At 38.6% G+C, this 21,203-nt stretch overlaps 1 protein-coding gene across 1 annotated transcript in view; it reads right to left on the minus strand.

Annotated features, from left to right (window-relative positions):
• sh2d3ca (SH2 domain containing 3Ca) overlaps positions 1-21,203 on the minus strand; it is a 59,950-nt gene that overhangs the window by 31,179 nt on the left and 7,568 nt on the right. Inside the window, exon 3 of the mRNA XM_073874079.1 lies at positions 16,898-16,937. Within this exon, the coding sequence (XP_073730180.1) occupies positions 16,898-16,937 (40 nt within the window). The remainder of the gene's footprint in view (positions 1-16,897; positions 16,938-21,203) is intronic.

Below are 21,203 nucleotides of genomic sequence, written 5' to 3' on the forward strand. Positions count from 1 at the left end.
ATGGGAGTTTATAATAGACTGAAAAGAAGCGCAGTGCCCTGGGCTTTGTTAATACAGCTCAGGTGTGCGCACACGCAGACATATGCAAATAAGCGTGTCTAGAACAGCGGGCTTAACGGTGTTCACACATTGATTATACACACATTTACCCACAGCCACATGGTGACTGAAACAAGCTAATCTGATGGGGGTTGGGATACGGGGGTGGGGTTGTCCTGGAGCGTGAGGCTGTCACCATGGTGACATCGCAGATGATGCTATCCTCCTGGAGTGGAGGGGGGCTGAGTAACGATGCAAGGTGCTGGGGAACTCCCAAACACGCAGATAACCATACATTTGATGTGTTTGTGTATTATCCCATCTCCCACTGGATCACCCCATTGCGATCCCAACTTCCACATCCTAACATGCCTGTTTCTTCTCCCAGTACATGATGTCATTGTTGTTTTCTCTCTGGTTGCTGCAGAGACATACGAATGTGATCCAGCTGCTATGGGTGATATGCATGCTCCCCTCCTCTGGATCTTGCTTCAAATAGGTAGAATCTATACTACTAAGACACTACTATAATGAAAACTGGGTTAATTTCAATTTAATACATGCAGAAAAACTAGAGATTACATGCTCTACATGAATCTAAAACTAATCCAATCTAGACAGCACAACAGTCCAAAGAAGCTTAAAAGATCTCAGCTTTGCCATTTTCAGTGGCAATTACAGTTTTTATTATCGCCACAATTTGCCAAGGTGTGATTGAAATGAAATCGAATTCATTTACAGTAATTAAGCATCTAATCCTGGACTCTCATCATTTTGACATTTTGGGCAATTCGGTTGTCACTTGGCGGGTGGAATCTCTTCAATTTCAGACTATAAACTGCATTTTATGCTTGTTCTGATCGATTGTGTTATCAGGCGAGTAAAAATTCTCTCCGTTTGGCAGTAATTCTCTACCCAGAAATTGGTGGTGTAATATAGCAGAATGAAGCATGTTGGGGCAGGTGGTAACCCTTTGGTAACTACTACGAACTTAAACAAGCCGCTTGTACTCAGTCAAATGTCATAAAGTGTACACACACTACCTGCTTGACAAACATTACTTATGTATGACCAATCAATTGTACGGCCAAACCATTTTTGATATACAATAAGATTTCTGCAGTTCAGACCACAAACTACTGCAAGACTCTATGCATGACTGATAAGACACGAAGTCATACCCAACCATATTTTCAACACTAGATAAGACAATTTACACAACATTTTATTTATCTTAATATATAGAGTTCAAAAGGACAAGCTGTGTCGTAGACCTCCATCACCGATCAAGTGTATCGTATATGCATGACGTCTGAAGCCTTACTGATAGCCTTGAAGTGGACTCTTGTGACCAAAACAAAAGAGTAATGACAAGGTTCCCTTTCTGTCTAATTAAGGCCGAAAGAGTAGCTTTAGAAAATTACTTGTGATGTCTACATAAATGTCATCCATACATACATAAACCTTTTTATCACTGAGCTGGAAAATGGTGTCCAACTGCCCATTGACCCTTAAAGGTCAAGATGGACTAAAAGTCAAGTGAACATACAAAAGAGGCCTGACTTCAGCACCGAGCCTTTTTTTCTTTTGGTCCTCACCCACCTGCTCAACAGATCCTTTGAGGGACTCGACTATGAGATATCGATGCCATAAATCTGGCTTTTATTTCACTTCAGAGGAAATTAAAGAGATAGTTTACCCAAAATAAACCCACCCTCATGACGTACCATTGACTTCCATAGTAGGTTAAAATACTATGGAAGTTAAAGGGATAGTTTGGCCAAAAATGATATTAAACCCATGATTTACTCACCCCGAAGCTGTCCGAGATGCATATGTCCATCATTTTTCAGGCAAACAAATTTTCAGTTATTTTAGAAAATGTCTTAAATCTTTCAGCTGCTAAACAGTAAAGTTACGGGGTCCACGTCCAAAAAAAGTGCATATATCCTTCCTCAAAGAAATCCAAACGGCTCCAGGATGATAAACAAAGGTCTTCTGAGGGTAGTTCGCACGGTGTTGTTGTAGAAATAGCCATATTTAAACCGTAAACTGCATACGCTGTCATCCTGAATGACTAAGATGGCGGCATTACTGGATGCGAGTTGTTTTGGTTTGTGGAGTTTTGGATGTGAATATTTCTACAACAAAACAGCGCGGATTACCCTCGGAGGGCCTTTGTTTGTCGTCCTGGAGCCGTTTGGATTTATTTTGTGAAGGATAGATGCACATTTTTTGTACTTGAAGGAGTGGACCCCGTAACATTTGATTAACTGAAAGATCTAAAACATTTTCTAAAATAACTGAAAATGTGTTTGTCTGAAAGATGACGGACATATGTATCTCGGACGGCTTTGGGGTGAGTAAATCAGGGGTTTAATATCATTTTTGGCAGAACTATCCCTTTAATAGGTACCTTCAACTATGTGCTCAGTGAGTTTTCATTTTTTGGTGAACTATACCTTTAATTCACTGTCACTGAAATATGTAAAAGTGGACAGCCACTTCCTAAGCTAAAAACCAATTGCACTGACCTATCAGACAGACAGGGTGGTTGTCTTGCATGTGGAGGAAGAAGAGAGGATGGGTAGAAGGAGGGATGACAGTAAATGTAGTCTGAGATGAGCTAAAAGCGTCTCTTCATCTCTGTGATCTCGCCGATCTCTCTTAAAGGGCAAGCGCATAGACTTCTCACCAACAACAACAAAACCTTCCTTTGATCTTTGGTCAGGTAATAGAAAAACAGCTCATTAATTCCACTTTTGCTTCAGTAACTCCTTTAATAATGAATACATCCACAGTACCCTCTTTACAACGACCGTTTACTTTTTTACGGTAACTATACTTTAGAAATATAACAACATTGATCTCTCTGTCTATTGCTTTTATGTCTATTTATCCATATATCAAAATAAAAGCAGTGTAACTCCAGATCTGAATAACTCTGAAAAAGACCATGCTGCACAAAAACGATGCCATAGAAGAACCTTTTTGGGTTTATGGTTAAATAAGACACCTAAATGGTTCTTTGGGGAATCAAACATGGTTCTTCTAAGGCGTTGCTGTCTTTATAAGATTATGTAAACTAAGTTTATAATATCATCCAACTTTTGCACAGATTGTCTACATCTTATTCACGACTTTTGACAACTTAAGCAGCTGCATTATAATAATATGAAAAGCAGAACAAACGTCATTAGCTTAAAAAGTATAGACAATACTGGTGACAATTAATCCAGGCTCTGAGGGACTTCTAGTTCAGGCATATTTATCAAAGGAACAAGGCGAAATCAGTACAGAAGCAGTTTAGGGGGGAATAAAACCATGGCACTCCTAATCCGTTCATTAAAAGAGAAAACAGCCCTGTGTAATTAGGTTATCCTCACATTCACTAACAGGCAGATTTACTCGTAAACTTTTCTTCTTAACAGCTGCTAAGCCACGGCAGCCCTGGGGAAGAGACAGCGGCTCCGGAGAGGATTTCGAGAGGATAGAAAGAAAAGAAAACGAGAATAAAGAGAAGGGAAGGGAGGAGGGTCATACCCTTGAATATTTGAATATGAAATTAATATTTTTTGTAATCACTGGAAGGAAAAGACATTGAGGGGAAGCTATGCAATCAATTCACCCAGCTTCATCTTAAACAACCCATCAATGCAGACAATCACACCAGTCTTAATCTGTCTGAAATCTGCGGTAATGATAGCGTGGTATTGGTTTAGATCTCAAAATGAATGCGGTTCCTGACCCCTGAGGTTAAAACTGGCATGACCATATATGTAAGTGAGGTCACAGACGAAAGGAAGCCCCATCCAGCCCGCAGAGAATGATGGGATTAAGACAGACTGAAACAATCAGTAAAACTGAGGAGCAGATGGAGGATTTGGGTTTGATGCCGATCCTAACAAACAGACAGTACCCTAAACCAATTAAAACGAAGACTGTACCGTTTTTGCTGGAAATAAGGCTAATGAATTGGCAACAAAAGCAACAGAGCATCAGAATCTTCACATTGAAGATCAATGGAAGGATTGCACACAATGTATCTCTAGGTCCAAATTGGATCTCTAAAGTCTAAAGTGAGACATCATTGGATAAGATGTAAGCTACACCTTATGACTGGGTTGGGTCCAGAGCTATAAAACCAATTTCAGAGAAATACAATCTTTCTCTGTGAATAAGCGTGAAACTATCCAAATATCTAGCTAAATCAAACTCTCTTATAAATTCCAGATATTACAACCTCAATCGAACAAACTTAAATCACACTCTTAAAAATAAAGGTGCTTTCACATAGGAAGCGGTGTGCGCTGCGCTATGAAACCCATTAATTTCAATGGCTTGCGCAAAGGCGGTTTGTTGTTGCGTCGAGCAAAGCGCAAGTGCAGCGGAGCGCAGCTTGCGCTCCTACCACGGTCAAAGTTTAAAATAGTTTAACTTTGCGCTCCGCTCTGTGACGATTACCCGCGCAGCCAATAGAAAAGGGGGCATCCAAACAGGCGCCAAAATCAAAATGGACGAAAAGCTTATACTGTGTGTTTCGGAATTCCTGGAGCTTTATAATACAAGTTTACGCTTCTACCAAAGAAAAGCCGTGTCATGAAAACACGTAGCAATTCAAGTTGGCATGTCAAGTGTGTTTTAAAGGAACAGTATGTAAGAAATTTATATCAATTAATCATAAAATGGCCCTGATATGTCATTAAGAAACCATTTTCATTTCAAATACTTATATCACTGTCAACAGTGGTCTAGCCAGGATATTGTCATTTAAAAAGTGGAATTGCAGCCTTCAACTGATGTTTATGTTGTCATGTTGTGTATTGGCCACCAGTTGTGTGATTGCAATATCAGTTTTGGCCAAAATCCTACATACTGTTCCTTTAAGTCATGTAGCTTGTTGTAGGTAGGCAGCTTAAAGTTACGTAAAATGGAGATGGGCAACATCAGTCTCTGTATTCCTTATCTGCCTACTTTGGTCTGGCCAGCAGTGCGCAAATCGCTTGGCTGCGCTGAACCCAGTGGCGAGCGCAGCACACCGCGTCCTATGTGAAAGCTGCAATAGACCGAGGTGCCCAAACTAGGGCCCACGGGCCAAAGTTGGCCCCCAATGACCTTTAATTTGGCCCGTCATGCCATATGAGATAAGGAAAAGGATAAATGTGATTGAGGCAGATGTTCATATTTCTAATTAAACATTTTGTAAAATGTTACATTTTGTGTTTTATTTGTACGTTACAAATTTTGTTTATTTGATTGAAATTTTAATTGAAATGAAATGCAAGGAATTAAAGCGAATAAAAGGAAATTTAAAAATTATTGGAAAAATTATTTCTTTTTTTTAAAACAGTTACCTTTGAAAATAAAAACTGCATTGTTATGCATAAACTACGGAGCCCCTAAGGGGACATGGAGAAAAATTAAGTAAAGTGTAGTTTTGCGTGCGCACGCGCAACGTCAAAGCGAACGCAAAAGTTTCACGTGCGCACGCGATAGTTTTACATGTGCACGCGAAACTAAACTTTAAAAAAAATTCTGCAAATGAAAGTTTCTTGTGAGCACGCGAAAGTTTCACGTGAGCACATGAAACTAAACTTTATATTTTTTTTACTCCAATGTCACCTTAGGGGCTCGGTAAACAGAGTAATGTTTGCTTATTTATTTTTTAATTATTAAAAAAATTATAAATTAGGAGAATCAGGGCAACTTTGATTTTAATATATCACAGCAACATTTACTTTCAGCACACGGCCCTCCGTCAGGTTAGATTTTTGGCCCTTGATAGGAAAAGGTTTGGGCACCCCTACCATAGACAAACCATTTTTGTCTGAATGGTTCCATAATGAACCTTAAACATCCAAAGAACCTTTCTGTTTCAAATAAGGTTCTTTGTAATGATAAACGGTTCTTTAGATTATACAAATTTATGAAAGAAATTATTCTTCTAAGAACCTTTAACTGAACGGTTCTTTAAAGAACCAAAAATGGTTCTACTATGGCATCGCCGCGAAGACTGCAACTAAGGTATCAGGATATACAAAATAATAGATTCAATTTAACTTAAAAACTCATGACCTTTTATTAACAAAACTGAATCGCTCCACTGTAAATATCACTATGTAACCCTAGGGCACAGTCCACAACATGACGCTTGGCTACACTCTAAGCAGAAAAAAAACATCTCCACCGCCTGTTTCTGCATGTGCATATCATATCAAGCCAGAAAGTCTATTATCCGTCTGCAGCTGGGACACCATCATTCTCTGAGCTCAGGTGGCTGACAGGACAAACACATACATCATTACTGACAGTCTATGAACCTATTTGGCCCCAACATAGATATTGTCCATAGTTCAATTTTGGTCTATATTCCCAATTGACATAAAAGTGTATGGTGGATATATATCTATGTATGTACAAGGTTCTCTTAAAGCTTTTGCTATGAGATGGATTTGTACAAATACAATTGGCTTGTCTGAACATAGCTGTATGGTAGCACCCTCACCCCAAAGGACAGATAAGTTGTTTCTAACATATGATAATATTACGAATATAACATATATAAGCAAAGAATGTCTGCTGAAGCAAGGTAAGATTAGGTGAACTGTTTAATAACCTTTTATGCTACAACATCAAAAAAAAAAAACCTTTATAGGGGCACATTTTTACATCATCTGCTCTCAGCAGTTTATTTATGATGGTTTAATGTGCCGAGTAAGAGATTGGTGCGCCCTGGCAAGCTGAAGAGTACAACAAATCATTTATCAAGCTTATAGACCGCCTGTTCTTAGTTGCATTTAAAGAACGAGAGAGAGTGCAAAAAGTAGATGGTCCTTCTTCCTATAATGTTTAGTGCACCACCCAAACTTAACAGAGCCAAAATTACACTTCTGTTCTTCATTCCAAATTGGCTATAATATTGGGTACACCCATTCCCCATCTCCATCTTTTCTACTGAAATCCAGTGCTGAACTTGTATCAAGTATCAGGCCAAAACATTCAAATGCAGAGCTTTTTTGCATCCTAATCCTTTCACGAAACACTATCTCTTTACTTTCAGATATAAAAAGCACGACCTCCAGAGCTACTTAATGCATTCTCCTGTTTCCTCAGTCCCATTACAATCCACTACATAACCGCAGGGTGACAACAGAGCCCTGCCTGTCCGCTCATCCAACTGTGCATCATCAGCAGTAGTATTACAGCTGAGCCAAAGTGAGCTCGGTCCATCCGGCGCACACACACCCATACGCACACACACATGCTGGCTGCAGTGATATCATTGCCCAGGCCGGTGGAATGACACAGTTGTTGGGGCTGCACAACTGCACCGGGCCAAATACACAGCCGTGAGGGGTACCCATGGGTGGAACCACAAGAATCGATACGTGCGCTATCAACAAAGACACTGTCTAATGCAAGTTTATCTGACAACCACTTCCCATGCAACAACTCGTGAAGGCACATTTAGAGATGATGTAATCCATATCCAGACCTATTTATGCAAGCACATGCTCAGTAGCTGCATGCACACACACATGCATACACACACACACGCGCATACAGGGAGTTTGGCCCCCTCTCACCTGCACCTGCATGAAGGAGCCCCTGTAGAAACAGCAGGCGGCGGCTGACAGGGCACTCCATAGACTGCATCTTTCCGTCATGGCTCCTGTACTCCTCTCTTCAGCTCTTCCACCCCTGGAGTCCACTAGAAACCCCGGGTCATGCCCCTATCGCCTCGCGTACACCCGTGCGCAAGCCGCCACCGCGAGTGATCAGTGCTATCGTTGTTCCACTGGAGCCAGTGTCATCCCAGACCCACACCGGCTGACTCTCTCTCCTTCTCAATGTCTGGATGTCTCTCTCTCGCTCTCTGACTCTCAATGTATCCCTCCCTCTTAGTTCCACTGCCTCTTACGCTCACTATAGCACTCGCTATGCTTCGCAGCGCTGGCAGGGATTACCTCATCGCTCTTGGATGAAAGCAGTGGGTGGGGGGAGGGATGGGAGGGGGAGAGGGAGGGATGTAGGAGAGAGATGCTTGCAGGCAGCGAGACCCCACCCACCCCCTCCTCTAGGGCTCCAAACAATGCTGGGGGGAGAGAGAGCGAGCGAGACCGAGAGAAAACGAGAGGTATGCGGCGCATGCATTCAGCTTCTACTCAAAGGAATTTTCTCCTTTATTCCGGTTTGAAAGAGCGTAAAAGAAAAGTAAGAGTAGGGGGGCTGTCAGGGAAAAGGAGTCTATATGGACTCCCATTCCCAAGTCACACATGCAGCGAAAACTAATCCTGAAACACACACACATCTGTGAGATTTTTACACAAGAGTAAATGCAATACGCATGGGCATGCATTATCCATTTAAAGTTTGAAATGCTTGGAAATAAAATTATTTTCGAGGCGCATGCTTATGCACACTGATCTTAAATATTCTACATCATCACATACACTACCCACGCACGCTCACACTTAAATACACACTCCAGATAAAATGAGGCTGAGTCTAGAACAGCAGTAAAGGGTGGGGCTTTTCTCCCTGGGGACCATTGTGACATCACAATGGACGCCTTGCTATGGCAACCAATTCAAAGCTTTGATAGCAGATTTGATAGCATCAAAGGAATCATTTACAGAAAATATAATTTCAACTAATTAATATATTATTTAAACATTTAAATATATTAAAATTGAAGTCGATTTTCTTTAACAATATTGCACCTTTAGTAGCTCCTAAATCTGCATATTCAAACATTATGCATCTAGATGTGTAAAGCCACATTTTATTCTTAAATGTAACCAATCGCATGATGCCAAGTTTGATATAAAGAGTATAGTCTGTTTTGCACAGCCTTGCAAAGTATAGTTTATTTGACTCGCATATTTACACAGACGTTTGACGCATATGCATTTCAACAAAATGCAATGCATCTTCCGGACTACATACTACATTGTCCTCTACGCGCATGTGAAAATAACTTGTACAAAGCATGCAAGATTACAAAAATCCAGTAATGCGAACCCTCATGTATGCGTAAAAATGGGACTATACACTCACCTAAAGGATTATTAGGAACACCTGTTCAATTTCTCATTTATGCAATTGTCTGATTAACCAATCACATGGCAGTTGCTTCAATGCATTTAGGGCTGTGGTCCTGGTCAAGACAATCTCCTGAACTCCAAACTGAATGTCAGAATGGGAAAGAAAGGTGATTTAAGCAATTTTGAGTGTGGCATGGTTGTTGGTGCCAGACGGGTCGGTCTGAGTATTTCACAATCTGCTCAGTTACTGGGATTTTCCACACAACCATTTCTAGGGTTTACAAAGAATGGTGTGAAAAGGGAAAATCATCCAGTATGCAGCAGTCGTGTAGGAGAAAATGCCTTGTTGATGCTAGAGGTCAGAGGAAAATGGGCTGACTGATTCAAGCTGATAGAAGAGCAACTTCGACTGATATAATCACTCGTTACAACTGAGGTATGCAGCAAAGCATTTGTGAAGCCACAACACACACAACCTTGAGGAGGATGGGCTACAACAGCAGAAGACCCCACCGTGTACCACTCATCTCCACTAGAATTAGGAAAAAGAGCCTACAATTTAGACGAGCTCACCAAATTTGGACAGTTGAAGACTGGAAAAATGTTGCCTGGTCTGATGAGTCTTGATTTCTGTTGATACATTCAGATGGTAGAGTCAGAATTTGGCTTAAACAGAATGAGAACATGGATCCATCATGTCTTGTTACCACTGTGCAGGCTGCTGGTGGTGGTGTAATGGTGTGGGGGATGTTTTCTTGGCACACTTTAGTCCCCTTAGTGACAATTAGGCATTGTTTAAATGCCACGGCCTACCTGAGCATTTTTTCTAACCATGTCCATCCCTTTATGAACACCATGTACTCATCCTCTGATGCCTACTTCCAGCAGGATAATGCACCAATGACAAAGCTTGAATCATTTCAAATTGGTTTCTTGAACATGACAATGAGTTCACTGTACTAAAATGGCCCCCACAGTCACCAGATCTCAACTAAATAGAGCATCTTTGGGATGTGGTGGAACGAGAGCTTCGTGCCCTGGATGTGCATCCCACAAATCTCCAACATCTGCAAGATGCTATCCTATCAATATGGGCCAACATTTCTAAAGAATGCTTTCAGCACCTTGTTGAATCAATGCCACGTAGAATTAAGGCAGTTCTGAAGGCAAAAAGGGGTCAAACACTGCATTACTATGGTGTTCCTAATAATCCTTTAGGTGAGTGTAAATCTAGCTTAAATAAATAAATAGCTGAGAGCGAGACTATTAGAGAATAAAAAAGTTATAATATGATTTCACAATACTTCAAATATTAATACGTATTTTGGAGGTGTATCCTTTCATTGTATGGTAAATAGCAGCCTATGGATTATTTAAAAAAGAATGTCACAAGTGTTTAGAAGTATATAAAGTTAAATAAATTAATACATTCATTCATGTTTGCTGGAAATATTTCTTTAAGCCCATCATCTAAGATCAGACAGATCTGCTGTTGGGATCACCATTGCATATTTTCACCTGCTTATTTGCCGTAGCAAGTTAGAAAAGCCGCACACAATGAAAAAACAAAGAGGTACTTAGACAAAACCCCTTGCTATTGTGGATACGTAGATAATCCTGTAAGTTAATTTCATTCACAATGCTGATCAGCCTGAGACAATAGGAGGATGAATGTCAAGTTGAGGCTCGTAAATAGCACATGGCGTAATCCGCTGCGTGGGTTAACATCATGTGTTGTGGTAACATGTGTCTCTCAGGGAAATAAAGAATATTGTGGTACCACCCCCACAAATGAGGACATACACAACATGCACATGGAGACACACAGGTGCATAGACATACATAGGGTTTCCTGTTTAAGCAGCGCAACAGATCATGGGTTTGATTCCCAGGGAACACATATAAATGATAAAAATGTGTTACTTGAATGAACAAGTCGCTTTGGATAAAAGCATTAGCCAAATGTATTATGGTGACCACAGATAGCAGCGGTATTCTTCTAAAAGACAAAAGCTTTTATTGAGGAAGTTTGCCTTAAAAGGTACAGGTAGAATAAATCAGTTAAAGCATGTTTAAAGAGCCCCTAAGAGTCCCATTTCATGTTTTTAATTTCTTTTGGTGTGTAAGTGTGTGTTACTACATGTTAACGATCTGCAAAGTTGCAAATTCCAAAGTCTACGATGACGCGAGTTATCATCTCCAACTGAATACGTCTCTTCTCATGGACTACAATGAACAGAAAGATTGCATTTTTCATTTTAAAAAAATGAATTTGAAGTTCTCTAATTAGTCCCTTAAACCGAGTCATATTGGCATCTGCATATATAATTGAGTTTGGACAGTTTACTGTATAGTTTAGCGTGAAATGACGGAGATTGACTCAAGAAGCTGTAATACGCTGGCGGCCACGGATGCAGCATTCGCAGTGTTGCCAGGTCCCATTGTGAAAAATCCTCTTTAAAAGTAGTGTTTAATGTTTTAGCAATTAATGTGCCACTTTGGGAAATTTATGAACACTATGACACTATCCAAACCAAACCATGCCCTAGCACGATTGTAAAGTCTCACAATTAAATGATGAGATTAGGACCATCAAAGTTTGATTTCTCTCGTTGATTTCACATTAACTTCAATCTTTTACACCTTACTGTCAGAAAAAAAATGCTTATTAAAAGGCCCCTAGCTGTCACTGGGGAAGTACCATTTCAAAAAGTACACCTTTGATCTCAGAGGGACATATTGGTACCAAATGTATACATATCTGTACCTAAATGGTATTACAACCTTTTTAAAGTGACAGCTTTGGACCTTTTATTTTTTTGACAGTGCAGTTAATATTAAATATATCATGCTTACATTTTCATAGAATGTTCTTTACATTATGTAGGATGATTTTATAAAAACATTTAATCACAATAAAATTACTTTTAATGGGGTTTTCATAGGCAGGGTCAAGTTAAAATTTTTAGGTACCAGAATAGAGGTTTGTCTTATTAGTACAATATGGTTAATGGATTTACAGTAAATAAACGCAATCATTTAATTCTAGTTGAAATCTTGTTATGATATTTTATGTCTTTCCTATGACATTTAGTATCTATGTTGATCTTCTTCAAACCCCCTCCTCACGTCTTTATTCAAACACACACTCTCTCTCACTCAGTTAAATATTAATTACACAGTAAGTGTCCTGCAGGCAGGGTGCAGTGGTACAATGGAGACGAGTGGACCCTCTGTGAGTGCACTGATAATGAGGTGTGGGGGGGGGGGTCCATCTTTACCTCCATCTGCCTACAGGGCCCAAAAGCTTCACCTCCCCCTTCCTATTAACATTAATGATCTCTGTCCCTTTGGAATTCTGGGTATTGTAGTTATCATGTGGTAAGATCCTGTCCTGGCTTAAGTAAGGACTATTTTGCTTATTAAGCAGTTTGGAGATCTTTGATCTGTTGCAGTAATAGAAGACGATAAGAGGCACATAAGCAAGTAAAGCAAAGTCGATTAACAGGCCCAATCAATGTAAAGCTGTGTAGCGATTTGATGTAAAGAACTAACTGGTACTTTTGAAGTTTGATGTAGTTTCTTGTTTCTGATAAACAATAGGGAGGGGAACAAATACTAACCATCACCCTCATCTTTCACTTTTGTTCACAAAGGCACAAAATACTTTTTTAAGGTATATATATATATATATATATATATATATATATATATATATATATATATATATATATATGCTATATGGTCAAAGAATCATCAAATCCATTTACAAAAATTTTGTAAATGCAAAAATTAGAAATATTACATTTTTAGATTTTAGTTGTAGGTGATTATATCATTGCAGGTATACATTTGGTGTCCAAATTCATTGGGTCTCATTCACTAAGCATGCGTATGCACAAAATTGCTCATAAAATGTGCATACAGACGTTTCAACTAACAAATCATGATTCAACAAAAACTTTCATACTTCAATTTCTTCTAAATGTTTGCAAAAACGTAAGAACAACTTAGACCACACGTACGCAATCATCATGAACAAAGAAAAATATATAAAATATATAACACAGATATACAATCACCTAAAGGATTATTAGAAACACCATACTAATACTATGTTTGCCCCCCTTTTGCCTTCAAAACTGCCTTATTTCTACGTGGCATTGATTCAAAGCATTCTTTAGAAATGTTGGCCCATATTGATAGGATAGTATCTTGCAGTTGATGGAGATTTGTGGGATGCACATTCAGGGCACGAAGTTCCCGTTCCACCACATCCCAAAGATGCTCTATTGGGTTGAGATCTGGTGACTGTGGGGGCCATTTTAGTACAGTGAACTCATTGTCATGTTCAAGAAACAATTTGAAATGATTCAAACTTTGTGACATGGTGCATTATCCTGCTGGAAGTAGCCATCAGAGGATGGGTACATGCATGGTGGTCATAAAGGGATGGACATGGTCTGAAACAATGCTCAGGTAGGCCGTGGCATTTAAACGATGCCTAATTGGCACTTAGGGGCCTAAAGTGTGCCAAGAAAACATCCCCCACTCCATTACACCACCACCAGCAGCCTGCTCTGTCATAACATGGCATGATGGATCCATGTTCTCATTCTGTTTACGCCAAATTCTGACTCTACAATCTGAATGTCTCAACAGAAATCAAGACTCATCAGACCAGGCAACATTTTTCCAGTCATCAACTGTCCAAATTTGGTGAGCTCGTGCAAATTGTAGGCTCTTTTTCCTAATTGTAGTGGAGATGAGTGGTACCCGGTGGGGTCTTCAGCTGTTGTAGACCATCCGCCTAAAGGTTGTCTGTGTTGTGGCTTCACAAATGCTTTGCTGCATACCTCGGTTGTAACGAGTGGTTATTTTAGTTAAAGTTGCTCTTCTATCAGCTTGAATCAGTCGGCCCATTCTCCTCAGACCTCTAGCATCAACTAGGCATTTTCGCCCACAGGACTGCTGCATACTGGATGTTTTTCCCTTTTCACACCATTGTTTTTAAACCCTAGAAATGGTTGTGCGTGAAAATCCCAGTAACTGAACAGATTGTGAAATACTCAGACCGGCCTGTCTGGCACCAACAACCATGCCACGCTCAAAATGTCTTAAATCGCCTTTCTTTCCCATTCTGACATTCAGTTTGGAGTTCAGGAGATTGTCTTGACCAGGACCACACCCCTAAATGCATTGAAGCAACTTCCATGTGATTAGTTGATTAGATAATGGCATTAATGAGAAATTGAACAGGTGTTCTTAATAATCCTTTAGTTGAGTATAGTTTTTTTTTTCCTTATTCATGATTATTGCGTACGTGTTGTCTAAGTTGATCTTAAGTTTTTGCAAACATTTAAAGAAAAATTTTTAGTATGAAAGTTTTTGTTAATTCATGATTCGTAAGTTAAAACATCCGAACGCACATTCGCACGAACAAATTCGTACGTACGCATGCCTAGTGAATGAGACCCATTATTTTTTCAGCTTTTTTTAAATAGTTATATTTTTAATTATTTTATTAACTCTGTACTAGTTGTCATAGATCACAAGATGTTACAGGCCATTACAAAATTATATTTCTTTGTAAAAAGTGTCTTATAGAGCTAAAATGAAAATTTCCTGTTGTCCAAATTACTGTTTATTTACTATCAAACTCTATTACCAAAGTAGAGAAACCGTGTTGACATGTTACATACACTGAAAAAAAATGATTCATTGAATTTAATAAATTTTTTTAAGGTAAGTGGTTGCAATCAATGTATTTAACCTACATTTAAACAAAAGTTTTATATTTTATTTTACTTTACTAATCTTATTTGTTTAAATGTAGCTTAAATAAATTGATTGCAACCACTTACCTTAAAAAAATTGATTAAATACAATAAATAATTTTTTTCAGTGTAACTAGTAGTCATACACAGAGAAACACACTTTCTCTGTCTCTCTTTCACACATAAGCAATGTTACTAGGTCCTCTTTACATGAGCAATCCCAGAACATTTACAAGACGGGTCTGCTAATTTATGGAATTTTTTTGGGATCAAAGTGCTGTGTAAATGGGGTGATACATGACTTTCAACACCGTTACTCTACCTTGGTAACAGTTTGCCAAATTGACACTGACTTATTCGGACAACACTGGCCTGTAAAGTCTTGTGATCCATTACAATGAGCACCAAATTATTAAAGGAATTCAAAATTTTACCATTTGAAAAAAAAAATTTTTGACACCAAATGTACCTATAATTATATAATCACCCATATTCTCACAAATCTGAGACATCGTTAAGTTTTTTTATAAGAGCTACGTATATACATAGGAGACCATGTATAAAATTACTAGGGTGATAAAAACAGGAATCTGTATAAAAAAAGACTTTATGTTATTGCTGTCTAGGTGAAACAATTAAAATATTAAAAAGATCCGATTTGTGTTTATCCCTGTGGGTAGGGTTTCAGTAATACAAGCACAGTGAGGATGCTGCTAATTGGTACCGGTATCCTACTGGTTCGCAGAAAGGTTAGGAGTTCAGTTCTAAGGTGTTCGAAAATGTGTGAGATTCGCAAACAGCCAAGATAATGAGATCAAAACCCAGCAGCAAATAAACGGCTGAATAGCAAAACACCTCAACCTCATGCGTTTTTGGCTTCTGGGAACATTCTGTTCAAGAGAGGACACCAAAAAATCCTCACTGTTTCCAGATGAAAGAGCTCTTCTTTGCCATTACAGTGAACATTCAGTGCAGATCTTCATATAAACTCAGACACCATTAAAGTTTCAGTGAGTAATGGCAAACAGGAGGTGGGAGGAGTGGGGAAACGACAAAGAGGTGCAAAAAAGCCCCTCTTCAAAAGCACGTACTAAATTGAGATCAACATGGTATTAATAATTAAAAGGCCAATTCACCCAATAATTAAAATTTCTGGCATCATTTACCAAACTTTCTCTATGACATTCAAAACTGCCTGTTTTGACTAATGAACCAAAGATGAGTTTCTGTAACGTAAATGTAAATAAACGTAAATGATGCAACTCATAGCAATAGCCAAGCATGGTTACTAGAAATTAAAAAGCTGTTCATAATATATATATATATATATATATCTTTTTTACTATATTATAAATGTTTTGTCATTTTGAAGCCATGTAAAAAATAAACGCATAAGCTTTATTGTGACTTAGATTTAATATAGTATGTTAATATAATAAAAAGGCATATGTTAAAAGCCGTTGCTTGTTGATGGATTTAGTTAAATTGTGGAAACATTAAATGAAACTGGGAACTTGATTTTAAAAGAAAGTATTGCTGGGACTTTGTTTCCTCATTTTATAAGTTCACACCGGGTATGAATAACCAAGTATTGCGCAGTCCTGGTAGCATGAGGGTCATGTATGGGTCTGACCACACCTCACTTTCTCATTGATAGGAATTAAAAATAGTGTATGGCTCCATCTAGTGGTAGAAAATATTAACACATAAACTGTTAAATTGAGACTCTTATATCATAATTACAGTGCATGTCTATAGTCATTAATTCATTTAATGGACTGAATGAATTGATGCTTTTAGTTAATGAAAATTTTAGCAGTAGAAGAAAGAAAAATTGAAAGAAAGAAAGAAAGAAAAATAGCAGAAAAATAACAACTTTAGAAACCAAATGTACCTGCAATTATGTAATCACCCATATAATCACAAATCTGAGCAGCCTGTGTTGTGTATTTATTTTAATCGAAAGAAAGAAAGAAAGAAAGAAAGAAAGAAAGAAAGAAAGAAAGAAAGAAGGCAGATAAACACACAGCTCACCTCTACATATTCTCCTTGACTGTCTATGGTGTCCAGCTCCCTGTTAAGAAAAATTTGACCTATGAGTTTTCATATTACCGTATATTTCATTAAAGGGATAGTTCACCCAAAAATGAGCCTGTATGAATTACTTTGTTCTGATGAACAGAAAGGAAGATATTTTGAGAAATGTTTGTAATCAAACCATTCGTGGACACTATTCATTTCCATAGTAAGAAAAAAAAACGATGAAAGTAAATGGGGTCCACAAACGGTTTGGTTGCAAGCATTTCTCAGAATATGTTCCTTTGTGTTCGTCAGAACAAAGAAATGTATACAGGTTTGTAACAACATAAGGGTGAGAAAATGATGACGTCATTTTCATTTTTGGGTGAACTATCCCTTTAAATACAGATATATTATAAAAGTACAGAAGACTTATGCTGCGTTTACACCAACTGCGGTAGAGGGGTGAAGCGCGAGTGATTTCAATGTTAAGTCAATGTGAAGACACGTTGACGCGCGTCTGGAGGTCCCGCGGCGCAGAAGAGGCGTTTGGCGCGGAAGACGCGTTTCCGTCTCATTTGCGCATTTAGCTCGTGCGAAAGGGGCAAATTGAACGTTGTGCACGGTACACGGGAATGGTGCTTTCTGTGCATTTTGCGGTTCACGCGAATTTGCGGCTGACACATGAGTTGAAAAATTTGACGGAATATCGCGCCGCGTTAACCAGTCCGGAGCCTGCTTGCTGCTGTGGTGGCAGCCCCGCTCAGAGTCACTCATTCAACCAACGCTTGATATTGTCCATAAGCAGTCACCTGGAGCTATACGACACAAGTTTTTATTTCTATAAAGGAGACAGGACATTGGGCAACCTGGTAAGTTGTAATACACACTTCACTTTTGAGTCACGTGACGTTTATCGACCCGCGCCGTTTATCGACCCGCGCTGTTTATTTTCCCCCTATAGTAAGGTTACCAAATACAAACTGGTAACTCTCTCGATAAATGCACAATCAACATCAGTCATCTTGCAAACAGACAACCGCATAGCACTTGCCTCTCCCACAAGAAACGGAGTTTGCCTCTGACGCGCGTCAAATGCTTGCTTTCTCTGTGCGTCTACTTCGCTCTACACGCAAAAATGCATTCAAACTGTTCAAGCGGCAAACTAGGCGCGGTATACGCGATTTTGACGCCTGAAACGCGGTAGGTGTAAACGCAGCATTAGTGTGAGATGGATTTCATCACTGTTTTTACTACTGCTGTGTCATTTGATTTGATGTCACAAGATGTTTAGCTGATCATCTAAAGGAAGTGTTTTGAATGTTTCTCCATCCCTCTCAAACCACATCAATGACTAGTTCAGCCAAAAACAGGAAGTGCAAACAGTTTAACTATGACTTTGCTAGAAGAACATGTTACTTAATCATTGTATGATTTAATTTTGTTACTACTACTAACTGTTTTTACCAAAGCCAATACAACCACTGACAATGGCACAGCAATAAAAAGATAAAACTAAGAACCTTAAAGGGGCCATGGCATGAAAATCTGACTTTTTCCATGTTTAAGTGCTATGATTGGGTCCAAAGTGCTTCTATCAACCTAGAAAATGTTAAAAAGATCAACCCAGTAACTTAGTTTTGGTAAACCATTCTCTACAAGCACATTAAAAAATAGGTCGTTGAAAGTTGGCTCTCCTTATGATGTCATAAGGAGCTCTTATTATAATAATACCACCCCTTAATCTGCACCATCCAACCATGGCACTGCCATTTAGTGCAGAGATCAGCTCATTTGCATTTTAAAGGACACACCCAAAATGGCAAATTTTTGCATACACCTACAAAGTGCAATTTTAACATGCTATAATAAATTATTTATATGGTGTTTTGAGCTAAAACTTCACATACGTGCTCTGGGGACACCAAAGATTTATTTGACATTTTAAAAAAAGTCTTGTGCCATGGCCCCTTTAACATAAAAGGGTTATCGGACTCGGTATACACTCATGACTGATCTCTAAGGTTCGTGATTGAGTCATTCATAGTAAAATTTTAGCAAAAGTTTAAGATTAAGGAGCATTCTTGAGTTAAACAGTTTTGTAAAGTACAAAAACACGGTAATCATACTGTATATTTTTTATTTAAAAATTTTTTGTGTGTGCTCATAATCTTTAATCAAAAAAGCAATTAGCAACACGATCCATGTTTGATTACGGTTTAAACCGTCAAAATATTTTACGTGCAGCACCAATACATGAAGCATCAGCATGAAGCAAGAGCTTAATTTTGCTTTTATTATCCTTTTAACATTAAATAACATCATTGTCCTTGTACAAGGGCCAGCGCAAAGTGTTTAGGTATTTTGATGTATATTAATGTTAGAAAACACAACTTGCCTCTTCACAGTGCGAGTAGTTTTATTGGAGGTTGGGCTGTGAATCAATTCCAAAATGAATCAGTTCTGAGGCATTGGGAATCGGGTGTCATGATTCTTTTCGCAAAGAGTTGTTAATAGTTTAGACATTTTTGTCATAAAATTTAATTACTGTATATTTTGGCTTGTTGTGATTAACAAACAAAAAATAGTAGAAAGGTTTTCTGGAGTCAGAGGCCTCAAAAAATGACTTTAGTGTATTTAGAAAGCACTGCCTGTCTAAATACTGGAGCAGATCTTAATCCTACAGCGTCAAATGGGTTCTTTTCACACCCATGAGCTCAGGAAACATAATGAAACAGATGTTCATGTACAATAAACCAAGGATCACAGAGTACATATTTCTGTCACAATATTTGGTTCAACATGAGAATTACAGTCTTGCTGTGATATTACAATCTACATTTATGTTTAAAGTGGCAATGAAATAGAAATGAAAAACAATATATATTTTTTTTAATATTGTAGTATTATTAACAAATGACTTATCTGTGAGCTTCATTATTTAAAAAAAATTTGTGTGTGCTCATAATCTTTAATCAAAAATGCAAATCTCCTCCCCTCCTCAAAACGATTTCACTTCACTTCCGGTCATATGGTATGGCAGGTGGGCGGAGTCCGGGAGAAGATCGCAGCGATTAGCAATTAGCAACACGATCCAGCTTCAAACGATCCAATCAGATCTCGATGGACAAATTCAAATCCAGCCCTTCCTTATTTCATTTCAGAAGCCGTTTCATTCAGATAAACGTCACCACGGGGAAAATAAGGCAATCGCTACTTCCGTTTCATGGCGACTTTAAAGGAGCTGTATGTAACATTGACTTCTAGCGGCTGAACTTGGTAACGCAGTAGAACTTCAATATAGATGGTTTCAGCAGTAACAACGTAAAAAACAATCGCAATCGCGTCACCGCACGTCTATAGGAGACATTTTCTTCCTGCCCCCTCTCGGGTTGCCAGACACATACAGAATCACAATTAATGATAAAAAGCATAAGTTTAGTTGCTCATTTTCATGTTTGCAATATTTTAGTAGTTGTCTGCAAATTACAAACCCACTCGTGTGAATTTTTTTTATAACTCAATCCTCATTTCGGAGGTTGCGTCCACTGGAGGTCATTGCGGTCTCATTAAGGCAACCGTTATAACCATTGTTGGGGAAAGTTACTTTTAAAAGTAATGCATTACAACAGTGGTCTTCACTATTTTTTTCATGAGAGCCACACTGATAGGTCAGGGTCAATAGGAGAGCCGCCTTTACCGCAAAGTATCAAAAGTTACATTCAGTCATAAATAGCATGTCTGCTTATCAATCTGTCAATCTGTTGCAATGCAATAAATACAAGGGCAAATCATTCTTTATCATTTAACAGTCAAATTTGTAACTGAGACAATTTGATTTCCCTTAATGACAAAAACAGGATTTTAATGCTAAGCATTCCTATAATATGCTTATGCAGTGCCCCCCAAACCACCAAGGGGCCACCTTTCTCGTAATTTCATGCAGCGCTGCACAGAACGGTTGGCAAGTGACATTACTGTGCCGCGGGAGCAATTCGAAACCATAAAAAGCAGTCTGATGTCATGGTACATCTTGATCTAATAGGTATGGTTTTTTAACAAAGTTAGCGTCCGGAGCATGCCTGCATGATCATATCACTGTATACTGCCATGCAAGCCACAAATTAAAGCTTGCCGAGCCGCATACGGCTCGCGAGTCGCGCAATGAAGAACACTGTATTACAATATTAAGTTACTCCCCAAAAAAGTAACTAATTGCGTTACTTAGCTACTTTTCATGGAAAGTAATGCTTACGTTACATTTACGTTACTTTTTCTTACTCTGCAGGTGTTTTTATGACTGAGAAGTTCTGCATTCAGA

Source organism: Misgurnus anguillicaudatus, chromosome 12, assembly GCF_027580225.2.
Source record: "Misgurnus anguillicaudatus chromosome 12, ASM2758022v2, whole genome shotgun sequence".
Classification (NCBI taxonomy): Eukaryota; Metazoa; Chordata; class Actinopteri; order Cypriniformes; family Cobitidae; genus Misgurnus; species Misgurnus anguillicaudatus.